General features: G+C 38.2%; 1 protein-coding gene across 3 annotated transcripts in view; it reads left to right on the forward strand.

Moving 5' to 3' along the window:
- Positions 1–24,172, forward strand: part of LOC145981619 (uncharacterized) — a 427,540-nt gene that overhangs the window by 372,346 nt on the left and 31,022 nt on the right. For 2 of the 3 annotated variants that reach the window (XM_083114992.1, XM_083114993.1), the window contains 3 exons: positions 2,978–3,175; positions 15,926–16,040; positions 18,216–18,352. In XM_083114992.1, coding sequence (XP_082971118.1) covers positions 2,978–3,175; positions 15,926–16,040; positions 18,216–18,352 — 450 coding nt within the window. The remainder of the gene's footprint in view (positions 1–2,977; positions 3,176–15,925; positions 16,041–18,215; positions 18,353–24,172) is intronic. The other variant, XM_083114994.1, reaches the window with a different exon arrangement.

The following is a 24,172-nucleotide window of genomic DNA, read 5'->3' on the forward strand; positions in this document are numbered from 1 at the left end:
AGTGCAGAACATGTGTGAAGGAATAGAAATAAAGCAAGTCTTTTAAGTAATTGAAGTGTGACTCGGATTAACACCAGGGATCGAAGAGTCACTGGGATGTAGCAAATAACAAGATGAGAGGTATAAAGTTCATAATGACTGTAAAGTGTTCGCCTCGGTCAATGATAGGAAAGATGAGATATAACTAAGTGAAATGTTCTCTCCACACTTATCATACTTGTCTGATGTTCTTGGTGAACACTGTCCTAGACGTATCTAACAGGTCGTGTCCATAGCTTTGTCAGAGTTCGTACATCGACTCCAACTCATGCTCCTTCTGTTATCCCGCACTAAATGTACTGATCAAATTGTAAGCCAATTGAGAGATCTGTCCTTTTCAGATTTCATGTTTTATACTGCTCTCGGACTAGAGATTATTACTCCTCATGTTCTCTATCGGTGAGGTGTACATTTGTCACCTTCAGTACAACCTCAGCACAGAGGTATTGGGAAATGCTGTGCATACCTGGGATAACAAGAGGCAGTCCACGGAGACGTCAGGTCAATGAACAGTGTAAAGAGATCTTAAACGAGCCTCTTCTCTATCTTCACTCATTATACCTCATCACTATATCCTAGGTTTTTTTTAAATAGCAGTGTGAAAGGACATGCATTATATATTCTAATAGCATAGTAATTATAAACTTTAGGCTAAAAGATTAAAAATCAGCAACTTACGTGTGTGAGTATGAGATTTTTCGTACTACGTTTCGGAGGTTACACTACCTCCTTCTTCAGGTTGAAACGCAAAATGCATCGCAAAATGACAAAGAGGAGGAAAAAACTGAGATAGGAAACGGTGAAAAGAACACATATTTTGTCGGGATCCCGTATTTTAAGGGGGTCTCAGAGAAAATTGAAAAGTCCGTGAGGGGTTACGGAATAAAATGTGGGGTAAGAGCGCCCCGGAGTATTGAAAAGCACTTTACGTCCTATAAGAAAGGGAGGGGGGATAGGCGCAATAACCCTGAAGAGCGGAAGGGAGTGTACAGGATAGTGTGTGAATGCGGAAAGGAATATGTGGGACAGACCGGGAGAAGTATGCAAGTTAGGTGGGGAGAGCATGATAAGGACGTAAAGGAGGGCATACCCAAAACAGGATTATCTGAACACATATTGGTCAACCGACATAAGATTGCTAAAAGGGAGGTTATTAGGGAGGTCAACAATAAATTGGACAGAAACGTATATGAAGCTGCCTATATATGCGCGAAAAATTGGAACAAACTTAATAGGGACGATGGGAATTTAGAAGACGGCTGGGTTAATTTCTTTAAAAAATGGGATAAAGCCGCAGTGAATAGGGACGAGATAGGCTTCCGTGTTACTCCTGAGGTTAGGAAAGCCGCCGAGGTGGAAGTCGACTTCTCCTTGGATTGGTGACTCCCGAGCCCCAGTTTGGAAGGATTGAGGAGGGGAAGTTTTCTTTCCCCAGGTACGGGCTGACACCGTGCATTCGCCTACCCCGAGCACTGGTCGGCAGTTCGCCGACTTCAGCCTTGAACGTTCTTTTGTTTTTTATAGTATTGCGCGGTTTTAGATGTGTAATTTATATTCTTTTTTAGAAAGTGTCCTTCATGCAACTTTTTAACCTAAATCCTTAACCTTCACTTTCACGACGAGGCACCATGTCAGGTGTCTGAATAACATCGTTTCAACCTGAAGAAGGAGGTAGTGTAACCTCCGAAACGTAGTACGAAAAATCTCATACTCACACACGTAAGTTGCTGATTTTTAATCTTTTAGCCTAAAGTTTATATTTAATTGTGAGTAATTCGCACATTATCAGTATGTAATAGCATAGGGATGCACAAATTACATCAGTTGTTTTTTTTTCCTACAGCAAAGAATTTCGTAAAAACTGCACAAGATTTTTCATAGCAAGTGAAAGGAGGTGTATATAGGATTCTGCATTTTGTGTAGGTTAAATCCGTTAGCAATGCAGAATCACTTTGAATAACACTTGTGTTCCTGATTCTTAGTCAGACTATGCAGATATATGTGCACAATGTGAGAAATTATGATTTACCTACTCTATGACATTTTAGCAGAAAGTCTATGGACTTCAAGGAAAAAATATGTGGATGTAACTGGTGACTTAATTTCATCGTTTGCTTTAATTTTAAATATGACAGTTTTATTGATATTAATAATTACCTAAAGATACAGACAATAGATATCTGAGACAGATATGTGTTATTAATATTCTTGGTAAATGTATCACTAAAGTTCCCATATATACTGTTCTCTTCTAAATTTGCTTCATCCATCTTTAGTGTGTATGTGGGGGGGGGGGGGTTGCATGTGCTTATGTGTGTGTGTGTGTATCAACAAATTCAGTTATGAGGTTGTACATTTTTAACAAAAATATAAATTAATATGGAAAGGAGATAGAGGATGATGTTAGGACTTGAGTGGTTCTTCAGGTACATTGGGATGCACAAGTATTGCTTGGCAAAGTGACCATGATTATTTTCATTAGTTTGTCTTGCATCTTATGCATTTTCAAGGAATATTTTTGGAAGTGTCTGGTGCTAGGCTGTCAGTAACTAGTTTGGCATTTTAAAGTGCATGAACATTGTGATCAACAAATTGATTGGTAATACTTGTGCACCCCACTGTACAAGTGCATGAGGTAAGTTTGCGATGTTCATTATTCACCATGAAAACTATACATGGTGTGAAATTTTGGTGACTAATTAAGACAATATTTGTATGGTGTAAACATTTTCTCCTTTCCCGATGTGTTTTCATTTTTCATATTATCCATTTTAATATTATCTAAGATACTTAATATTTATTTGTATGGTTGTTTGTCTGTACAAAATATTAGGTTTTCCTGTGCTTCCATTCAGTCAAGTGACTACTTAACAGGATCGCGAAATGGTAAACAGAAGCTTGTTCGAATGTGACTAATCGTTTATGCTTGATTTTGCAGCCCTTGCTTGCCCTCGCCTGCCTCCGCCACAGCATGGGAAGATTCTGCCGCCATCTTGTTCCATGGGAAAGACCTTCCCTGGCCAGTATTGCATCTTCACTTGCCGAATGGGGTACAGGGTGGTGGGAAGAGCGGTGCTAACATGCCTACACTCCCAGGAATGGAGTCCCCCTCCTCCCTTCCCTTATTGTGAAAAAGGTGCTTATATGGGCAATGAGAGCTGATGCTCAGTGTTATAATAATGCAAACAATAACATTTTTGTGTGCTTGTTAATTTTGCTTCTTGTTAATAGACAATGACTAATATTAATACTTCAGAGGGTGATTTGATTTGCAGAATGGCGTGATGTATTTTCTAAGCTTTTCATTTTCATGGAAATTCCAATTAATATTACTGTATATTTTTGAATTCAAGACGAGGGTTTTTGCAGCAATTTCGTGCCCAGAAGTATGGGCAGTGCTCGAAAAATTTTCATCAAAGCTAGGCGCCAGCTCTGAAAATCAGGCGCCAGGTAGCAATTGTGCATACTACAGTATGTTTCAAAAGTCACACGATCCAAACTTTGAAAATGTATATCATGAAAATCGTAAGATTTCTGCACTAAACTAATCCTGTAGGCATCACGGTATTCAAAACATCGCTAAATTATTTGAGAAAGCAGGAAATGGGGTGTTGGGGGCAAAGGGTAAGAAATTGTTACTGACACTATGGAATGTTCAAAATGTTGATAAAAGAAGAAAAATCATTTGCTAACTTACGCTCTACTGCAATTTGACCTTAGAATCATCAAAATTTTGTACATATTACAGCAAAAGATCAGTCGCCAGGCTGAAATTTTTAGTTGCCCTGGTGACCAGAATTTTTCGAGCCCTGAGTATGTGGTCGTCTTGCTTTTGCGGCATATGATGTGGAGTTTTTCTTTTCTTTACTGAACAGAACCACGAGCTTCCATTAAGTGACACTGCAGATTCTGTGGACCAGTCCATTGAGGACTAAGTGGGATCTGTATCTGACTAAGGGATGTCTGTATCTGATTTTATGTTTTGTGTACCGGTACTTTTATTGTCACCTTCAGTTACTTGTAATAAGGTAACCATTTGTAAGTTTTCAAAATAGTTTTTCTGTAATCTCTTGTTGAAAAATTGGGGGTTGTATTGGATTCAGAGATATACGGTATTTTCACAGGCAGTACTGAATTTAAGGACCACTGTTTGGGTCCACTATCTCACCAATAATGTCCAGCAACAAAAAAATTATTACATCATCACATGTTGATGAAACATCATTACGTAAAGCAATACAATTGGATTGACATTATAAAATGTACCAACGCACACACACATACACAGCTACAAGTTAAATCCTCCTAAAAGGAAATCATAAATACACAATTTAATCTAATGTAATATATAAAAATGGATGTGTGTGTGTTTGTTCCAGCATAACTCTCGAACACCTGGAGCGATTTCAACAAAACTTGGTACACATATCACTTGCAATATGGAAAGAAATACTGTAGTGGTAAAACACCCCTGGCACCCTTAGGGATGGGGGGGTGAAAGAGGGTCACTTGTAAAAATAATCTAAAATGACCGATATTAGTGTGGAATCCATAGTTTTCGGGGTCGCTAAAATTAATAGTGACACTCCCAATGTCGTTCAACTTCAAGATACCTCTGGCACCCCTTGGGGTGGGGGTGGGAAGGGGTGACATGTAAAAATAATCTAAAATGACCGATATTAGTGTGGAATCCATAGTTTTCGGGGTCTCTAAGATGAATAGTGAAACTCCCAATGTCGTTCAACTTCAAGGTACCTCTGGCACCCCTTGGGGTGGGGGTGGGAAGGGGTGACATGTAAAAATAATCTAAAATGACCGATATTAGTGTGGAATCCATAGTTTTCCGGGTCGCTAAAATGAATAGTGACACTCCCAATGTCGTTCAACTTCAAGATACCTCTGGCACTCCTTGGGGTGGGGGTGGGAAGGGGTGACTTGTAAAAATAATAAAAAACGACCAATATTATATTCCTTTCCCGGATTCTCTGGAGTAAGAGAACGCGGCGCGTTCTCGGCGCATGTTGAAGGGTGTGCGCCTCGTCCAATGACCGCGCGGAGGGGAGGGGCATCCACGGAAGGGTGCGACTCGACTGCTCATTCTTGGTCCAGTAGTTCCGTAGTAAACATGTCAGCTCGGAAGTCTAGGGGAACTCTGCATTCAGGAGAGCGCCTCATAGTGTTGAATGTGTTCGAGAACCTATTTGAACGAGGTGGTTAAACAGTACATGAATGTGTTTTGGAGACAGCTGCCCTAACGGGAATTGTAGTAGATACAGTCCCTATTAGCCTATTTATGTTAAACTTATACAATATTCTAAATTCTTTGGCAATCTGGAAAGGTCATTATCGAAATATTGCTATTTGATGTTTTTTTTTTTTTTGTTTCTTGCAGTTTCTGTTACTTATCTCTTTTGGGGAGGGGGCAAGTGCCTCTGTGTACCCTGCTATATCTGCCAATGCGACACAATATATTAAAAATTTGCCCCCTCTTGGATTGACTTCCCCCCTCCCCCCTACAAAGAATTTTTGGCTACGGGCCTGATTGGCCATTGTTGAGAATAAGAGAAGAAATTGGCAGCAGAAAGCGTTTAGCTTTACGGCCTTTATACCGCGCAGCACTTCGTTGCTTTCATCCCGCACCCTTCCTCACCCAGTCTGGCCCTGCCCACAAGTTTACCCCTCTGCGCGTCGCTACTCCAGAGAATCCGGAAAAGCAGTATAGTGTGGAATCCATAGTTTTCGGAGTCGCTAGGGTGAATAGTGACACTCCCAATGCCGTTCAACTCCAAGTTCATTTTACACTATAGTTAGAATTCATTATTTTCCTGTCTAATAGAAGATTGGGATAAATAAATACTAGGCAATCAGCTAGTTTAATATAAAAGCAACTGAGAAACTGAATTGCAGTTAACAGCACAATGTCTGTACAATTAATAACAATGCAATGAAAACATGCATGGTAGCATTAATACAAGGGGGCCGAGTAATGCTACTGTGTTCCCTTTAACTTGGCCTTCTCTCTGAACGTGACATGAAAAGATGATAAATTGCATCACTGGTGAAGGGCATATCAACGGAAATGGGTGATAAGGCTGTAGCCCTCCTCCTAATGCATAAAGACTGAAATTGTACGAATATACTTACACTGGAAAAAGTAGAATATTAACAACTAAATTAACAAATTTTCTAAATCAGTGCAATTAGTACCAGCATTATTGTTATTTGGCTTTCTTTTAAAGAAAAAGTCATAGAACACACACGCACACACACACACAAACAAATACACACTATTATTTTTTACTTCACTATATGCCTCTTTATGTATTTGCAATAATGAGAATGAATTATTGATTAGAGAATTGAAATTTCAATTGGATTGAATTGTTTCAATTGGTTTGAATTGGAATGAATTGGATTCTATTGGATGCCTAATATACAAGGGTTGATCAAATGAAAAGGTACAAAACTACACTGTCGGTGTAAATGAATACTTTATTCAAAGTATCCTCCATAGGCCTGAGCACATTGATCCCATTGATGAACGAGCCGAATGATTCCTTTTTCCCAGAATTCATTTGGCCGTGACGCAACCCAGTCCTTCACAGCGTCCTTGAGTTCATCGTCCGAGGTGAAGCACTTTCCTTTGAGATGCTTTTTCAGGGGACCAAACACATGGAAGTCACAGGGGGATAAGTCCAGACTGTAGGGCGGATGGTCTAGCTGCTCCCACTTGAACCTGGCCAGTACCGTGTGTGTGACCCTGGAGACATGTGGACGTGCGTTATCATGGAGCAGAACGAAAACGGGCACTCCATTTCCTCACTGATTTGCCAGACACACAGTCTTCCCCGTAAACGTTCACCATCAGGCGATGAATATCGGCCGGTTTAACACCTTCCGCTGTCAGAAAACGGATAACGCCTTGCTGCTCCTCAACAGTCGAATTTGCCAATGTTAACGCCATCCTGTCCAAACATGCACTGCCGCGTCACTTGTACGGTGCTCTGTATCGGAGCCTCTGCTCTCTCCTGCGCATGCGCGTTCCCCTGCATGCTCCGATGCCGCGTGGCGACTCCAATCGCACCCCTACATATCACGCTACGTTCTCCCAATGCGGCATCGGTATTATATAAACGATTCCGTTGTTACGACGTTTTGTACCTTTTCATTTGATCAACCCTTGTAGGTATCGGAATGTATTGGTTTCATTCGGATTCTCAACTTAATATTCAACCATACACCAAGTATGATAGATGATAGTCACATAATATCTCACCTGTGCAGTGATATTGTGGAACTTACAACCAGTCAGAGAGAAGACATTTTTTCAAAAGCCATTTAAAAATAAAAATAAATTTTCATTCAGTTTTGATTGTATTTATAAATTCTGAGTCATACAACCTAATTTGAGAGGGGTTAGGTTTTTAGTGTAGTAATTCCCAGTACTATTTAACTGTTATTTTATTATTTTCCTGTAGTTTACGGTTATTACGATTATTATTATTATTATAACTGTATCTTTAGTGAAAATGAAAATAAATGTCTGATGAAAGGAGCGTGTGTTCTCCTGAAACGTCACAAAGAAAAACTGTTTTCTTATGCTTGTAATAACTGTAAACTACAGGAAAATAATTCTACAATGCAAGCAATGCATACATACAAGAAAACTACTATTTTACTGGCATAGGCATCATGGAAACAAGGCTTAATGGTGTTATCATTGGTATAGGAGCAAAGATTCATACCACTCTGCAAATTAAATTATCTCTGAGGTTTGATATTTCATATCAGTCAGCTAACAGCATGGGAAAACTTGTGTTGGGATTTATTGATATCTTACCTAAGATTGTATTAATGTCACTCTTCTTTGAATATTATTATTGAATTCTTCATGTTAATTCATTCTTCTCTAATTGTGCCACTTTGATTTGTACAATTGAATTGCCTCATTCAAATTACTTCTTTGAACAAATTGAGAAAAAAACTGTGAGTTGAATAATAGAGGTAAATTCAAATGTAGCAATATAACATTTATTCATTGTTATGTACCCCTCTTCTCATTCATATACACTGTTATAGTTTACTATTTGTGTAGAATATCAAACCACAAATAGTATATAATCTACATATTAAATAAATTTTTAATAAATCTATATTCTAGAGTAATTTCATAGAACAAACACATTTTTCAAAAATATTAAAACACACATTTTTTTTGCTGAAATGTTGGTGTAGGCAAATACATGTTTGAAATGTTGACAAGAAAAATTCATTTCAGACTTGTTTGATAACTGACAACTTTGCTCATGATGTCACATTTCTTAGAACATATTTATATATAGGTATTTCTGAGCTTAAACCATAACATTTGCATGCAATATAACCCTCTCATTATAGAGGCATGCATTTTCATGCTTGTAATTTTGATGTGTATTGAATTTAGGTATGTTATTAATATTACATAAAATTGCTGAAAGAACTAACCATTAATCATTAGAGAAGTATCATATTTTTTATCACCGTGTTAATCAAATTTCCCAATGTCACAATAATCTTGTGCTTATCTTGTAAAATTTGGTGAAATTATATGAATATTGTTTGAACGACAACATGAAGAAGAACATGTGGACTCTAACTTGCTTAATAACAACAACACTTCCATCCAAGGATGCCTGCAGGATTTTTTCTCATGGAAGCAGCAGTGTTTAAATTGGGGGAAACGTGGAGTGATGCTTTCCCCCAGTTAAGAGAATTCTCAAGACATCCTCGCCAGTACCATATCTGCATAGACAATTAATCTGCTGTCTTTCACGGCACCCCTCATCCATGTTTTCATGCTCCAATTTCATAATTTGAATTATATAAAGTCTTTTGAGATATCTCAGGGGGGCAAGTACCCTTCTGACCTCTTTTTGGATGCCTTTGCTTCCATCTCATGTTCATGTTTTAATGTCAACATTTTCTTTTAAAACTATGTTACAACAAATATTATCTTTGTTCTGCTGTTGGCACATGAACATTTATCTTGTGCATAGGGTTGCCAGATTTATAAAATAAAAAAAACGGGACATATAGACATGGTTTGGTTTGGTTTGATTTGGTGTTTTAAGTCCACTTTATGCGCAGTAAGGCTAATCGGGACTGGACCTACAGTTTATAGTGGAATCCGAACCACTTGTGCCTCCACGGGGTAACACCCCATACTTTCTTGATCCGGTCGTGAGTTGGGGGTGATGTGATCAGCATCACGCCCCTGACCACCTTTACCCCCCAGGGTTTCCCCCAGGTACCCATGTTATTCGACGCTGGGTGGGCGCCAGGGCCGCTTCCATCATTAGAAAAGAACACTTTCTTTTTGGCATGACGAAATAAAAGAAAACTTTTTACATCACCTAAACCCTGAATATTATCCACCCCACTCTGAATCCATTGACCAAGAAAAGAAACAAGTGATAGCTGTATTAGAACCAGAACTGCCTTTGCCAGTCGTGAGTCGCTTCTTATTCGACATATCGACAATCGACAATGAGCAGTTCTACGCCAATGTTAATATGAGGATTGAGTGGTAAATGGTAATTGGTATCCAATTAGGTTAGTTATAAATTGTTATTAATTTCTTGTTGTATAAAATGATTTTGAAATTCAAATTCATTTTCCTTTAGCTAAATAAGGGACAAATAGGCATCCCGAGTATATTTTCTGGGACACCGGAACATTTCTTTAAAAAGGGGACAATCCCGTCTGGCAACCCTACTTGTGCATGAAGAAAGAACAAACGCCAGCCCCTGTGGCAGAGTGGTTAGCACATCACGCTATGATGCCAAGGGTCCCGGTTTCGAATCCTGGTCTTGGCATGGATGTTTGAGTTGGTGTTTTAAGTCCACTTTATGCACAGTAAGGCTAATTGGGACTGGACTTATAGTTTAAAATGGGATCCGAACCACTATGTGACTCCACCCGCCATCGAACCCGGGACCCCTTGATTACAAGGCGATGACGCAACCACTGCACCATCGGGGAAGCCCCTACATGGATGTTTGTGAGTGTCCATTCATAAATTTGATCATATCATCACTCATCCCCATCTTCGCAAATTAGCCAAAAGTGGCACAAAAAGCGAAGTAAAATAAAGCAAATCAAATCAAATCAAAGGAAGAATAAATTACAATTGCTTGTAACGAGCCTAAAAATTTGTTGCCTCATGTTGCCTACTTGCTAGTATTATCTTTTGGTATGCATTGCCAAGTGAAGAAATTTGTTATTGCAAACCAAACAATAAACTTCACAATATTTTGAGGACTAGTGAAAAATGAGTCAGTTTAAGTAAATGTGAGGAGGTTGGGGGGAAATAGGAAAGTTCAAACATATTGTTGCACGAAAGCATCTACACAACAACTGCAGAAAATTAAAACAAAAGTATTGTTGTATGAACGTCTCAAGACTTCTTTATTTCTTCCACGCAATTTTGTTCCTTTGTGTAGATTCAGTTCATAGTATGTTACAATTGGGTTAAGTACATTTCAAATGCTAATTTTTAAATTTAGTTTTTGGTATAAATAAATTCTTGGTATTTCATTTTGAAGAATTTTGTTATTGAATTATGGCTTCGGAAGAGTCTGTATCAGTATATAGATTTTATTTTGCTTACTTACAAATTGTGGTTGCTCTGTTGTTTTGATCAAGTTGATTCAATTTTTTATTCACTGTAGCTAGATCACAAACAGGCATGGGCGTAGCCAGAAATTTTCGTAGGGGGGGGTCGAATTGAAGATGTCGAGGACATGCCCCTCAAAAATATTGTGACACACACCAGTGGCATATGCAGAAGTTTGTCAAGGAGGGGCTCATTTTTAAAATTATTGCATTATCAGTATTTTAAATTGTTATTATTATTATTATTACTACTAGTAGCAGTAGCAGCAGTAGTAGCAGTAGCAGTTTTAGTTTAGTTTATTTTAGCATGCAATAAGTTTATTATATGAATAATATAGTACTTGTTACAACGAAGATTACATAATAGTTACTTCTAACATTAGTAGCAGCAGCAAACGTAGTAATATAAGAAGCTTCAAAACATGTGAAAGGTACAAATTAACAGAGATACAGTGTTGCAAATTATGAAAGTTTCGTACCAAATTCAATTTCTCAAGACCATTTTTAAACAGTGACGCAAAACGACATGAAATACAGTGCTTCGTTTATAAATTGCGATAAATTGAAAAAAAAAAAACAGATGGGAATTTCCAGGGGTGTCCACCGACCGATTCGACACCCCCCCCCCCATCCTGCCGACGCACATGCAAACCAAGACTATTAGAAGGAAGGCTGGGGCCATACCTGATCACGTGGTCCTTGACGTCAGGCGTGACGTCACGGGCGGACAGATCGCTCCGCGCCACGGTTTCGCAGCGGAATCAATGCAGAAATTATGAACAAAAAAGAGCCGTCATTATGCCCAGAAGCTAGCTGGGACTGAATATACAGGTTCACTTAGGATCCGAGATAATGTATGTCTTCAGAATTGGATTATACAGCTATTAACATATGTATTGAATCGGTAGTTTTTAGGTCATCACATTTCTCTCTGAAACCTAAAGTTTCATGTAAAATTGAAGTTAATATGCCTGGTCATGCGTTTTGTTAAATAAAGAAAGGCAGAAAGCCAAAATTATGGATAAGTTGAATATGTAAAAGAAAACAACCTCATCTATTGCTCTCTTTTAGGATTGAGAGAGGAGCTGTTTTCACTTAACTTCTTCAAATTTGGTAACTTTGCTTCGCTATCGATATTTATTTCATCATTAATTTTCCTTATTCAGATTACAGTTGTGAGTCTTATGAATCTTTGAACTACACAGGGAGGAATGTGAGGAAGTTCCGTGTGTATTATGTCACAAACACTTTAAACAACTTTCGACTGAACGAAAACTTGAGACATAGAACTGAAGAAAGTCGATGCTCACTTTATATAATCAGTGGGATGTCGAACAGGGGTGCCCACAGGCGGGTATGTGAAAGCTGGTTGCGTCCACTTAACTTTGGGGGGGGGGGGCGATTGTGATGAAAATTTGACTGAATAAATAATAGAACAATGGAGGACGGAAGTTGAACTACGTTGTCATTTAATCATCACTCGTATATAAATAGCAAGTTGTGTATTTCCAACGGAATTATAACAGTTACTATGTATTATTAGTGTTGTTAAGGAGACAAGACACGAGAAGAGATGGAATTTTCACGCGACGAGACATATCAGTGTCGCCTCTCAGCAACACGGTTTATCTATTTGAGGTGCACAATATCCAGCTATTACATATTAAACCTTAAATTTTTATCATGAATTCTGATGTGGAATTACCCTTGGTTGGGGAAGTTTACAACTCTATAGTAAGGAAATTGAGCACTAGAATGGGAGATAGCCAAGTCTTGAGTATTAATTACTGTTGCGCTTAGACTGTTGTGGGAATTTTGGTGTGGCGATTGAGAATTAAATTATTTGGAGGAGGTCGAGATTTAACTCTTCAATACCAACAGTGAACCTAAAATTGACATAGGAATTTTGGTGGGGCAGGATATTAAATTGGGGGTATATGCTTGCAGTTTTTATCTTACTATACTAGTGAGAGCCTTTATTATAAATTACAATATTATTATAAATTACAATATTATTATTTTTTATTCTAATAATTGTAACCCAATTGAAGTGTGTGGTAGCCTGATGTTGTGTAATGAGACTACTGGTATCGCAATCCACTAACAAGTCTCGTTAGATGCGATGTGTTCAGTTATATATTGTCAACCGCTGTTTTTATTTTTTCATCGGAGATTACGACACGTCGCAACACCTCACTGAAGGCATTGTAAACTGCAGCACCCCACAACCCATCAGGGTGCGAAATCATTGAAAACTGGTGAGGGGGAGAAACTTCTTAACCTAAAACCCCCCCTCCCCACAAACATATGTGTGAATTATAAGATGTACATATTTTTCAATGTTATTAAAAGTAAAAATAAATTACTCAATTAAAATAATTATGATTATTAATTAGAAATTAATTTGTTACTTTCATACATATCAGATAGTGTAAACCAGCTAACTAATTCCTTTACTAACCGGTTAAAGATGTTAATAAATTATGGCAGTTGAAGTGGTTTTATTATGTGAGTTTTTGTTTTAGTTTGTTATTTTATTTTAATATAAATCAATTATATTTCACAGTTATTATTGTTTTGCATTCTTGTTTTACTTTTATTGTGCGTATTGATGTAGATTTGTTAGTGATCTCTTGAGAGAGAATGCATTCAACACTCAAAGCCACACTAATTTGTGTGTGTTTTCGATATTATTCTTAGTAAAGTATATTTGAAATTAAAAGTAATTGCTTATCTTTTCTTTGTTATAACAAAAACTGCCCCCCCGGGGAAATTTTTGGTGGGGGGATTTTTGAGGCCAAGATTATTGGTGGGGGGAAATCCCCCTCGTCCACTCCAGGATTTCGCACCCTGAACCCAACAATCCAGAAATACAAGAAAAAAGGAGCGAAAAGTACAAAACAGATCAGCCCTTCCACGTTTCTTTCCGTATGGGGTAAAGACTCAGCTGGGTTTTGTCCGCCCATGACGTCACACCTGCGGCAGTCGCGAAAAGAGGCATGTCTGACCCCTGCCTTTCCTTCTAGTAGTCTTGCATGCAAACAGGTAAAAGCTGATATTGAGGACATTAGTCTTCCAGAATATTTTTAATCTAAAGGGTTTGAAGACTGTAAAGAAATCTCCCAGAATTTTATTCTCTCAAGTTGGCAAACCTACTGAGAGTGCTTGAAGTGGAAATTGTTAGGTTTTGGATGTTTCAGATGTTTACTCAAACTTTGAGGAGGTGTTCTCACACATTTAACATAGTGACAATGAGTCAGCTAGGGAAATGCTGTGTACATTCTCTCCCTTCACTTTAAACACTGCCTGTTGAGCAATTCACTGTAGCATTAGTTCTTAGAAAGATACTCACTTTCTCTTTCTCACCCTCCCCTCTCTGTCCTTGATCTCTCTATTTTCACTAGGGATGGGCTGATATGAAATTTTGGCTGATACCGATAAAGTACCGATGTAAAATTTACCAATAACCGATATTCTACCAATCTGATATAAAATTAGAAATGGTCCTTGAAGAACATGAATGGTTTATTGACCTCCTTAATAAATGTTTGTTTCAAGGTGACTGCAGTGAAAGAGAAGTTGCATATTTAGACATTTACTTTTTTAGAAACTAGGGCATGGAGATTATCCATAAAAATTACAACAAAGTGGCCGAATTTGGTACTAAATTATCAGATATTTATCGATATATCGAATCGGTAAAATAATCAGCAATTTTACCAATAAACCGAGACACCGATATGCCTACATATATCGGCTGATACTGATAAAGTACCGATTAATTGGCCCCATGCCTAATTTTCACATATGTTATATATTATTGAAAATTATCTTTATGCAATGTGTACAGAATTTTATAGTATAGATCTTTCATGATTTTTATTACTTATTATTAGTATTGATTGATTGATTAAGTTGGTGTTTTAAATCCACTTTATGTACAGTAAGGCTAATTGGGACTGGACCTACAATTTAAAGTGGGATCCAAACCACTATGTGCCTTCAGTGGGTATTGAACCCAGGACCTCTTGATTACAAGGCAACAATGCTACCACTATGCCACCGGGGAGGCTTATTATTAGTATTATTTTGTTGCTTTTGACTAAGCATGTGTATTGCGATACATGAAATTCAAACTGGAAGGCGAATACCCCAGGTTCGAATCGTATACCAACTTAATAGAGCAATTCCATATGGACAGACTTGACCACAGAAGGACAGCCCGAGACCTTCTGCTACTTTGGAAAATCTTTAACGCCAAACTTCGATCTCCTCTGTGGCTTTCACAATTCAAAATACGCATTCCGAACATAAAAACGCGACCCAAGCATGGAACCTTCTATGTGAGCAAACCGCGAACAAATATCATGAAAAGGTCACTTATTTGGAGAATGAGTGCGGTCTACAATGCTATGGAGAAAGAGAATAAAAGTGTCGATTTGTTCACAATGTCATATTCACAATTCAAGAAAACAGTTATGATTACACTGGCTAGAAAAATAGATGGAAATATGTTATGAAACTCTACAGTATTGTTATTATATGCATTGTATAAGAAATTGTACTATTACAATATGAACTCTTGTAAATTGGTGTAAACCTGTTGAGTTCAATAATAATAAATAAATAAAATAAATATATTTGGATGCAACACATGATGTAAATCAATTAAGCATCCTTAATTACAGAGAAACTTAATACTCACGGTTTCCACGAAGCTGTTTTTAGTTTGTTCTTTTAATTTCAGTGACCACTGCCACCATCCTTGTTGGAACTTGTTGCGTTTTTGCTTGGCGCACCATGAGTGGATTCCCCTACTGCAGCAACTAACACCGACGAATAGCAGACGGCACGGACACAGGCAGATAGGCAACAACAGAGCACCTGGCAGTAATTAAGGAACAAAAAACAACAGAGACGCCCCAAGCAACAATGCAACAACTTCCAATGAGGATGGTGGCAGTGGCCACTGAAATTAATAGAACAAACAAGAAACAGCTTCACGGAAACCATGAGTACTAAGTTTCTCCGTACTTATTTAATACCGCGCCTCTCATTTCCTAAAATATGAATAAGCATCCTTATTAACAAATCTTTCTCTTGTTGCCAGTAAATTTGAAGTAACACTGACAACTTGAAAGAAATATGTGAATATGCAAGTATTAGTAATTTTATGACTTTTATGAACTTAAACATTGACTTTAATAAACCTAAAGATGCTCTTTTCTTCAAGATGTTCCTCGTCCATTCATACAGTGTCCAGGGCACATGAAAGTTCAGCTGCCACCTCATCAAAGTGCAGTGCATGTGAGGATTCCTCAGCCGAAGTCTAACTTGGATTGGTGGAGGTATGTGCCATTTCATGTCTGTCTGCTTTCACTGTACTTAAATGTCAAATGCCAATAAGGTTATTTTCTTAACCTGAATACATCAGGACGTGACTTTTTCAAAAGTGTTACCGGCCATCAGATGTTATCACTTCCACCCCCCCCCACCCCAAATATGCCTTTGATCTAGATTTTTGTTCATTTCGTTCTTCTTTTTTGCAATCCGCTTAGTCCAGTTATGGGAGAGTTACCACAAAAATCGAGTGAATAGTAGTCGAGCCTTGTCAACCATCTCTGTTTCTTTGCAAAGAGGTGGAAAGGGGAAGAAGAACCACACATTTCTCGGGTCAGTTTGACGTTTGTGCCATGAGCAGACGACAGAATTCCCCTCCTCCAGTGGTGGAAGAGAAGTACAGATGTACGTACTACTGTTGCCAACTTAGTTATTTGGAGCAAGGTTTGTCCAAATGACGAATCTCATCAAGTACTTATCTTTTCGTCTATTACTAAACGGTCTCAGTTGTAGTTAAATCCAGCTTTGGCTTTGCAGTCTAGCTTTTGTTGCTTCAGAGAAATTGTATCCCCGTATTAGGCAGGATTTAACTCTTTTCTGGAAATCAAATGTGACAACACTTGCTGATCCGGTAGGCTGGACCGGCAACTGGGTCCCTAAATAGGCATATGAATAACCCCGTAGCACACTTGCCTCCAAGTCTTTCCCCGCTGTTCCCTTGCATTGCCGGGCGCCCTTTCCTCTTGAGGGTAGCGGAACGGCCTGCCTCTCCTCTCCTGTCAGCTGCAGAAATAATGTCCTCTGCAATATACACTCGACTGCAACGCTGTCGGTTAACATATTTAACAATGTTGCTATTTTATTGAAAAAACTTTTTAATTTCTTTACATTTTGCTGTTATCTGTGGTAACACCGGTTACATTCACGCCACACCTCTGATCAGGACGTATTTAAATAGTCATTAGGAGACACATTAAAATAAGCAACTTGCTAGTCTAGTGGGTACCGATTCATAGTTCTGTAAACATTTAAAATAGCTAGCCAAGTAGACACTGAATAGGGAAGGGGAAAGCCACTAAACTATGAAAAAAAGCATTGTTATGAAAACAAGAGAAAGGAAAAAATTCAAAATATAAAATAACAGGCAATTAGAATGTTATGAAATTTGACAGATCATTTCCAACTTACTTTTGTCATCAAAATGGTAAATTAATATGAAGTATATTGATAAGCAAAAGAATAATCAAGCCCAAAGCACAAATTCATATGAGCTTAGGAAAATGACAATGTTTCTGAACAACAACAACAACAAAAAAAATCCTTCTCAAAAGATGCATATAGCCATTTGGAAATATATCACCAATCTGTGGAAAACCTCAAATATATTTTTAAGCCCAAAGTTGACTTTTAACTATCAAGGAAAAGAACACAACACAACAGACCAGACCAAGTTGATTGCCTTTTAAATTAAGTTGTTTTGGTTTGCACATTTTTTTCATTGAATTTTTTGTTCAATCCAGATAATCAATATGTATTATTCTAGATACTAACTAACTAAGGCTCTCTAGTCTTCTTATACCTGAAGGTTTATGGCTCCAGCAACACAAGCCTTCTATCTGTTCCTATCCTGGGCAATGTCAATCCACTCTTTCCCATCCCTATCGATTTCCTTTAGGTCCATCTCAACGTTATCCCTCCATCTTCATCTTGGCCTTCGTACAGGTCTCTTACCATCAGGTTTCCCAACAAGAATCCTGTAAACTCCTCTTCCCTCTCCCATTCGTGCCACATGGCCTGCCCACCTAAGTCATTCTTGATTTAATTATTCTAATAATATCTGGAGAGGAATACAGATTCTACACTATGTAACCTTCTCCACTCACCTGTCTCCTCATCCCTTTTAGGTCCAAATATTTTCCTAAGGATCTTATTTTCAAATACTCTTAATTTATGTTCCTCCTTTAATGTAAGGGACCAAGTTTCACATCCATATAATACTACAGGCAAAATTACTGTTTTGTATATTTTAACTTTGTTTCTTAAATATTATATGTGAAGATAAAAGTTTATTGCGATAAAAGTAACATGCATTTCCTGAATTAAGTCTGCTTCTAGATATTAGCTCATATTAATGTAACTGTGAAATGTTTCAAAGATGTTTTATTTCTGTTGCATATTAAAAGATACGTGGATGCTGATCCACCATGGGGCAAGCATTTGGAGAGTGACATTCCTGCAGGAACAACAATCGTAACCTTCCATGCTCATAGTCCTATCAGCAACACCACAGCATCATGCAGGGTGCATATTCAAGTTGTAGGTGAGTTAAACATATTTATTTATTTATTTATTTAATTAAAGTTTCAGATACAGTACTGAAAGACCATTTTATACTGAAACTGTAGCAACAAGAAGAAAATAAAACAAAAATAAAAATAACAACAACGAAAAAAGACAATACAAGATGGCAGACGAAAAAATACACATACATTCTTAGCAGTGGCGGTCCCTCCATGGAACACAGGGAACAGGCTGTTCCCTCCTACTTACTGCGCTTTTGGGCTATTTAAATTATTTATATTAACATAATAAGAACACTTTTCTCTCGAAATCAACGTTTCCAAAAGTAACACTGAAGAAAATCTTTCACCGTGGCTGGACCTTTGTTGATGTCATCTACCTCCAACGCATCATGGTTCTCACCCCATGCTCTACCATGGTCTCTTAGTATCATGCCCTCTACTGTCTGAAGCCGAGTATTTCCGACCATGCGCGAAGGTAAACGATCCCCACGACACCACGGAAGCTGAACACTCTAGCTGTTCCCTCAGAGAGATATTGCGGATTCGCTTTTCTTCCAGTTTTTGCTATGTGCTGAAGTTTAATCGCGTCACAAGTGATACATTTGAGTGTAGAAAGTCTATAACTTCCTAATCTCGTTGAGAACTTGCATCTGACATTCATAACGAACTGGAAAAATCTTCTACAGTCTAAGCGTCTGCTAAATGCCTTGGCTAAATGCTGGGAAATAGCTTCCGAGGGAACAGCTCACATCCACCTGTTCCACCAACCCCAAGACCAAAGTTCGAAGGCACGCAGTGGCAGGACAAGAAGCGAATGTTGCGAGTGTTGTATGATCGACCAGCTGAGGACGAAAGCCTTTAGTTCATTCAACTTTGCAGAAAATACAACAAACCAACACATATTCTAACTGAATTAAAAACTAAAACGAAATCACACACAGAGCATTTTCAAACAAGTTACTACAACTCTGTAAATTATTAACTGGATATTCTTCCAGTGGCAAATTATATTGTTGTCCTTGTTTGATCCTGAGATGGGAGTCTGGAACAGGTCGGGTTTTGTCACATTAACAACTTCTACTAACAGGGTGGCTACTCACCGGGTATTTCTTGAATTCTGGGAATTATGCATGAATTATTGGCTCCGGGAATTGTGCGTGAATTCTGCTTGAAATTTTCTCTGTAGACATGAAAAATTGCAACTTTTTATAATCCCAATTCCATTGAATTTATACATATTTATTAATGACCTGAAACAAGTTTTTCACAGTTTAGGTTTTATTTTTATTGAGGAAGGTAAATAAAGCTGCGTGGAAAATAAAACAGAATTCTCTCAATCCATTTGCTTTGTTAGTGTTCTTTGAAGAACAATCCATCTGATAGACTGAAGATTATTGCAAGATAAAATATCTTGAAGTTGATTAGGTAAATTTAAAATTCTTATAGAATTAACAATTTTTCGTAGATTACTATTTCCCGTAACATATGTGACTTGTGTTTGTAGATGTATTTGTAGTCCCGAGTAGCAGTGGCGTGCCCAGGATTTTTGTAAGGGAGGGGTTACCTATACTTTTTCTCGGTAGTCCGCCCTAATTTTGTCATATTTTCCTACCATTGACGTTCCTTTTTTAGGAATATTGGGCCAAAGGGGGGTATAACCCCTACCAACCCCCCCTTGGGCACGCCACTGCCGAGTAGCTATGTGAAATGACAAATGTAAAATCCGCACCTTAAATTATATATATGTACCGTCCAAGTGAATTAGAATTATTGGATTCATTGGAATCGCACAAACCATATATTGTTAATATAAGTATTTGTTTGTGTGTATGTGTGTGGGTGGTGAGAGACTGTAAAACCTTAGTTTGAAATAGAGAAAACATCTGCTTGAATTTTTGTAAAGTTCGCTTTGAAAACCGGGAATTATACTTGAATTTTATTATGGTCCTACAGTAGCCACCCTGACTAATCTAGCGAATGTCATGAAAAACTCAACCATCTGTGTGCCATTATTGGATTGAGAAAGTTTGAATTACAAGAATACTCAACTCTATGAAAAAACGTCAACTTAATCTACGAATAAAGAGATGAAACAGGTCATGACAAAATATTATTTTCTTTCTCTGATGACTCACAAATTTATATCAAACTTTTCTTTGTTGCGCATCAACAATTTTATTTTTAATGTTTTCTTTATATTATATCACATTTGCTTTAAAATTATTATTGTCATATAATTTTAAAGTGCCTCATGTTTGTCACTTCTGACATTTCAATAAGGGTTGAATTTTACTTGATCTATTGTATTATATTAAGACACCCATGCAATGGGGAGCAAGTGCAGGTGACCTGTTCCCCTGCCTGATTTATCACCGCACGCCACTGATTCTTAGCGATTGTCGAAACCTGTGTTCTGACAAGAAAATATCGGTATTTACAGGCAGGTTATTATATAAGTGGGGGAGCCTATAGTAGAGAGACTGCTGTAGGAGAGAGAGCCTTGTAGCGGGAATGTGAAAGAGCTTTACGTTGCGGGTTGGCTGTGCGGGTACTCGTAGATGAAATTGGTTGACAAGGAATTCGGTTTTAATTTTGCCATTAATGATTTTATGCAAAAATCTAGTTCGTCTGCTAGTTCGTCACGAGTGTGTGGTGACTGGATCTTCAAAGTAGACATAATATCTGTTTTATGGAGGTGTCTGAGAGAAGGAATTCTATGGCGAGCAATGGCGAGGAAAAAGCTGAGGACAGAATCAATCCTGGAAAGATTAGTTTTAGAAGCCATAGTCCAGATGGGGGAGCAGTATTCAAGAATGGGAGAGATAAAGGATTTGAAAAATATGCTAATGGCTGATTGGTTTTGGATTTCAGGGAACCTGTACAGAATACCAAGGAGATGCATGGCTCGTTTAGTAGTATATGTAATGTGATCATTGAAGTTAAAATATATAAAATATTAATATTTTCTTAACTTCATTTGGAAGTCAATCATGAGTTCAGAAAACACATTTTTTGGGATGGAAATATTGTATACAAATTGATGGTTAAATCTCATTGTAAGATCATGCAAATGATCATTGACTGGTACACCCAACGGCGAAAGAAACAGTATGCAAATTGTAAACCACCGTTTTCATTTGGTCTGTATTACACATTGTGATAACAATGAATTGAAATAAATACGTCAATAAGCAGAGAACAATGCCTGCTTCGAACCAACATAGTTTCATTCCTTTAAACAACACAGGATGTAGAATAAAAAAGTAATGAAAATAGTGGTGGACAATTCGCTTACCATTATCTTTGCTGTTGACTGTACCTTCTACCTCTATTTATATATTTTTTTATAACAGTAAAATTTCAGTTACAAATCTTGATCAGTGCTCAAAGTGTGGGGAATGGGAAGTGTTATCCTCCCAGTCATCGGTCATACCTGGAAAAGTAACATGATCAGTCATGCTGTATCTAAGAGAAACAAGTACAGTTTAATAAAATATGATTACTTTTTAACTTTTACTTTATTTTATTCCTACATGTAATGATTCTTAAACATCTTTAAAATATTTCTTCACTATAGAACGACCACAAGTAAAAAGAAGCTTTGACCAAAAGTCTCCACACCTTCCCCTCCATTGGTTGAACTCGTGCCATAAGTAAACATGCTCCACTCTGCCCCTCCCCTCCATGTAGGAGAATGATGCACAGGAGTCGCAGGTCTGCACAGGCTCTTTTGGCTGTGGTTCCACTACACATATGATATTAATTGGCACCTACAAAAATGTATTTACGTGTGCCTCTCTACTGCTCATTGCAATTGTCATCACATTGCAGTTCACTTTACGAACCACCTTTTCTTTCCTCTACATTATCACAATTGCTGCAAGACCCTTCATCACTGATATCATCGTATTCACTGCATCAGAGCAAGCAATGAATGAGTTCAGCAAATTTTTCCAGATTCAAATGGTTGAAGCAGACCTGTGCTACCATTAACCCGAACGAAATCAGTCTCTCTGTATCTCAGATACAAACAGGCTGCTAAGCCCAGACATGAAGGGGTGCCAGGCGGAGACTGTGGTCTGCTGTATTTGGACAAGGAGGAAAGAACCTACTGAGAAGTTTAGAACCACATGCCTAATCACTTCTTAGAAAATAAACAATGTTAGTCACATGTATGTCCCACACCTTGGCCGTGCAGTCTAAGGTGTAATGCTTTGGGCTCCGGCTATGGGATGCACACAGGTTCAAGTCTCCTGGAGGAAAAGCTTAACAACATTTCTTCTAACATTTCGGCCTGTGCAGGGGACCATTGGCCACCCACCATCATAGGAAATTGGCGAGCTATGAATGAATAGTGTAACCCAGTCTCAGCGACTCGGGGTTCACCGTGCTGACCACACATCACCCAATAACTGGTTGGATGATGTCCCTCAGTAGTGAAGCCGGCAGTCAGTAGAGTACCATGGGTTATTTAGTCACACGTATCTGAGAGATACAGTGTGACCAATGGAGGGGTAATACAATTTTCATAAAGCATTCCCCACACACTACACTGTCTTCATGCTGATCCATACAAGCATCCCTCTGCCTATAGCTCGACCACAAGGAAAAAAACCTTCCCTCAAAAGCGTTCGCGCATCTTCCCTGCCGTTATCGGTGCTCGGGGCAGTGTTGCCAGGTCAGACTTGAAAAAATCGGGAGATCGTTCCTTGGGAAACCGGAAGATCTGCTACAAAATCCGATGATCTAATTGTAGCGGATGAACGACCTTCTCGGGGGCGCCATAGGCGTGCGCACTGGGGGGCAAGAGGATGTCTGCAGATTTTTTCCAGCGAGGGGGAAACAATGTATTTTTATCAGGCGGGTAAACGAGGCATAATACCCCGTATAATGTTGCCCTCTCAGAAAACACCACTTGAGTTTGAAATTATCACGTTCCTACATCCCTATTATAATAATGGATGTAAACTACTGTGACTGAAATCAACTCATACGTGTGAAATAATAGGTACTTTTATGTCAACATTCATTTTCCAGAAGGGGAGTGGGTGGCGACCATCCTTGCACTTCCTTCTGGACGTCCATGCCGCTTTATAATTTTGTAGAAAATTAAGTATTTAAGTATAGAATAGTATATTAAGGATAGAAAATTAAGTATTTTCAAGCTGATGAAAGTTCCAAGCAACTACGGGGAAGGGGGTGCATTATTTCCTTCGTAATTGAACTATGCTGCCTCTATGTTGCTGCATTTAATATATATACATTACACACACACACACACACACACACATACATATATAAAATAATTTGCCCACGCTACAAAGTCAGTATTTCTACTTAGTAAGGCAAGGACGTTTGTTTCACTGTGTTTGTGTCACTTCATCCATTTCATCAGTTTTTCATTCATCCTTGTTGTCATACTTACCCGTAGAGGCACAAAAGCGACGTAAAATAACTAAAATAGAAATAGATTTTCGGGTGGGATAAAATACAACCATCTAAAAATAGTAATGTACATGGACGTCCGCAGGATTTTTTCCAGGTATGGGCAAGGAAGGTATTTTTTTCCAGGGGGGGGCAAAGAAGGCACATTTTCTCCAATAATAGTGTTGTTCCCTCAAAAAACATTGCTTAAATTTCAATGTATCATATTCATGCAATAATTAACACACATTATTGCAGCTGAAATGAAATTATATGTGAAAAATATATAATTTTTGGTTGACTTTCATTTTCCAGGGGGGGCACGCCCCCCTTCCGGACGCCCATGGTAATGTAGTAATAAAATAATAATAATGTCCTAGCACATAGTTTGGCATAATTTCACAGTTCAAACA

This window comes from Lepisma saccharinum, chromosome 29 (genome assembly GCF_977018435.1).
Source record: "Lepisma saccharinum chromosome 29, izLepSacc3.1, whole genome shotgun sequence".
Classification (NCBI taxonomy): Eukaryota; Metazoa; Arthropoda; class Insecta; order Zygentoma; family Lepismatidae; genus Lepisma; species Lepisma saccharinum.